General features: G+C 62.3%; 1 protein-coding gene across 1 annotated transcript in view; it reads right to left on the bottom strand.

Annotated features, from left to right (window-relative positions):
• Positions 1-1,092, bottom strand: part of SLC5A8 (solute carrier family 5 member 8) — a 47,109-nt gene that overhangs the window by 45,378 nt on the left and 639 nt on the right. Inside the window, exon 2 of the mRNA XM_019515800.1 lies at positions 652-1,041. Coding sequence (XP_019371345.1) covers positions 652-1,041 — 390 coding nt within the window. The remainder of the gene's footprint in view (positions 1-651; positions 1,042-1,092) is intronic.

Below are 1,092 nucleotides of genomic sequence, written 5' to 3'. Positions count from 1 at the left end.
ACCAGTTTATGTCATGCTGGGCCATCAAGGGGCCACTCTGCACGGGGGGTGGGAAGGGGGAAGAGATGACCATCTTGTTCTGTAAGTATGACAGGGGTGCTGGCGTGGGGGGGCTCAATGGCAGGAGTTTGTTATTGATGAATGGGGGTGAGGGGGAAGGGGATCTCTGCACTTTGGCACTTTCACCTTTTGGTTTGAAATGGTCCAATAAAATCTGCCTGTCTAGAGCACGTCATAGTCTGTGCACAAATAAAGCCATGCACTGGCTTGAACATCTTGAGGTACTGAAACCCAGAAGGGGGTAAAAATACTGAGACCAGGTCAACAGGGGGATACTGGAGCAAGGCGAGTGCAGAGGCAGCCTTATTTCCAAGCACGTGGCCCTCCCATGCCTATAATTTTGGGCAGTGGAGGGCAGGACACAGCAGGGCGCTGGCTTTTTACCCCACTATGGGTTTCAGGACCTCAAGATGGTTCATGCCAGCACACGGCTTCAACCTGAAACAGGCGAAGACCTGACCTAGATGCACGCCCTCCTCCCCACGCAACCCAGTCATCCAGCCCGGTGCCCAGCTGGCAGCACGGGCACGGCATGGGACAAGGAGAGGGGCGACAGCGTTAGGCGAGGGGCAGGGCGCAGGCCCCTCTCACCTCGTAGGTGCTGGTGATGCCCAGGCGGTAGAAGACGGGCAGGAAGAGCTCGGCGCTGGCCAGCACCACCAGGAGGTAGGTGACGGCGAAGACGCAGAAGACGGCGCCGAAGCGGTACACCTCGGCCGGGGTGCCCAGCACGGTGACGGCCGACATGAAGCTGGCGGTGAGGGACAGCGCCACGGGCAGGGCGCTCATGCTGCGCCCGCCCATCAGGAAGTCCTTGGAGGTCTTCTGCCCGCCGCCCGCGAAGGCGTAATACACGCCGATGACGGCGGAGATGAGCAGCATGGCCCCGAACACCACATAGTCCCACACGCCGAAGCGCCCCGTGGCCGTGGCCATGCCGGAGCTTCTTCCCGCTCTGCCGCCCGCCTCGCCTCGGCTCGGCTCGCAGGTGAGGCGGCAGCGCCGGAGCCGCCCAGCCCCCCCCCCCCCCCC

Source organism: Gavialis gangeticus, unplaced genomic scaffold (assembly GCF_001723915.1).
Source record: "Gavialis gangeticus isolate Ggan-Ray unplaced genomic scaffold, GavGan_comp1, whole genome shotgun sequence".
NCBI classification, from domain to species: domain Eukaryota; kingdom Metazoa; phylum Chordata; order Crocodylia; family Gavialidae; genus Gavialis; species Gavialis gangeticus.
Note: the sequence above shows the minus strand (reverse complement) of the source record. Positions and strands in the feature narration are given on the sequence as shown.